Genomic DNA, 1,634 nt, shown 5'->3' on the forward strand with positions numbered 1-1,634 from the left:
GGGTGAGAGGATGTGAAGATGGCGGAGCTGCAGATGCTGCTGGAGGAGGAGATCCCGGGGGGGCGCCGGGCCCTGTTCGACAGCTACACGAACCTCGAGCGGGTGGCCGAGTACTGCGAGACCAACTACATCCAGGTGCGGCGGGGCGGGGCGGCCGCAGCGTAACGATCGCCGCGCGCGCCTAACGGTCGCCGGGCGCCTAACGGTCGCCGCGCTCGCGCGCGAGCGGCGGGGCGCTGAGGCGCTGAGGCGCGGGCGGGGCGGGGGGGGCGGTGCGCGTGGGGCAGCTATCGGGGCCCCGCTCCCAGCGCCGGGGGAGGCAGCAGGGTCGCGCCATCCCCTCTCTCCCCTCTGTAGTCCCCCGTGGCCACGGTGGCGCGGGGAGGGCGGGTGGCACCGGCTGCTGCCGCCGCCTGGGGAGGAGGAAAGCGGGTTCACCTCCAGAACGAGCTACCCTGGCGTGACACGGCGTTTAAATATTTAATCGGTTTCTAAATTAAATTCCTTCCACTTCGTGAGTGTGCTGAATGTTTATTTCAGGTTTTCTCTCGTTCCCTTCCTACCTTTCCCTCTCCTTGGGTGACAGCAGTGGCATGACGTGATAAACCGAGGAGATACTTGACTCCTTTAAATTTAGTATTTGTACTTGTTAAGCTACAGCACTCTGACATAATTTTTAATTGGGATCTGCCTGTCAGTTTATACGTGTCTCTTCACAAGCAAGGCTGCGGTATTCAAACGGGTGGGCAGCTGCCAAGTGATGGGTGTACGATGAAGAAAGAATGATACAGGGGATACAGGGGAAGAGATGATACTGAATTAGGGGCGAAGATTCTGAGCAGAAGTTGTTGCTGCAGTGTATCATTTTGCAGTGACCACCGAGAAGTGGGGTTGATGCTGAGACTCTTTGCTAGGAAGAGAAGCAAGATGTAATCTCTTTACTTGGATAGTTGTTGATATTGGGGCCAAATTGAGAGACTTTCCCCCCTCAAAAAAACCTCAAACAAAAACCAACAACAGTAATAAAATTAGCAATGGGCAGCTCCTAAAAATGACCTGGATGCGTAGAAAAGAAAGAGAGGGATGTGAATTTGTGGTGTCAGTGCTGAAAGAAGTGCACAGGTTTTCAGTTTTATTTTTGCTTTCTGTCCCCAAGTGGAAAGTGCTTGTGTGTTTCCAGAGGGCAAGTAGGGATAAGAGCTGTGGTTAGATTATTTTATCAATGAAGGTGGAAGAGACTATTTAAGCAGTGACGAGGGAATAGTTAAAATGTCACTGTAGAGAGGCTCAGACTGTTTCTTTTGAGTTGGTGAATGACCAACCTTCTTTTAGAGAGAAGATTTGTTAGGTCACTTGGCAAACGTGTCAGTTACAGTGAAATTGTATATGTATACTTTATTATGTAATTAGTAAAATTCCATATGTTGAATTAATGTCACTTTTTAAAGGAAAAATATGTTAAAATATTTTATTACTGCTGTGACCTGACACATGTTTTAAAAGTTATGCTTTTTAAAAAACTAGGAAACTGATTTTTTTTGAAAAAGAGGTAGGAGTCTTGGAAGGGTGGAACTGATAGGAAGAGAGGAATGTAGTTTGAGCTCTCTCTCTCCTTGTTTTTTTTTTTTTTTTTT

General features: G+C 48.7%; 1 protein-coding gene across 5 annotated transcripts in view; it reads left to right on the plus strand.

Annotated features, from left to right (window-relative positions):
* Nucleotides 1–6: 6 nt before the first annotated feature.
* ABI2 (abl interactor 2) overlaps nucleotides 7–1,634 on the plus strand; it is a 72,629-nt gene continuing 71,001 nt past the window's right edge. For all 5 annotated transcript variants that reach the window (XR_014895137.1, XM_085299356.1, XM_085299354.1 and 2 more), the window contains exon 1: nucleotides 7–135. Coding sequence is in view for 4 of the 5 variants with exons in the window: in XM_085299356.1 (XP_085155482.1) it covers nucleotides 19–135 (117 nt within the window). In the remaining variant the exon portion in view is untranslated. The remainder of the gene's footprint in view (nucleotides 136–1,634) is intronic.

The sequence above is a fragment of the Rhea americana genome, unplaced genomic scaffold (assembly GCF_003343005.1).
Source record: "Rhea americana isolate MKP2758 unplaced genomic scaffold, rheAme1 scaffold_15, whole genome shotgun sequence".
Lineage (NCBI taxonomy): Eukaryota > Metazoa > Chordata > Aves > Rheiformes > Rheidae > Rhea > Rhea americana.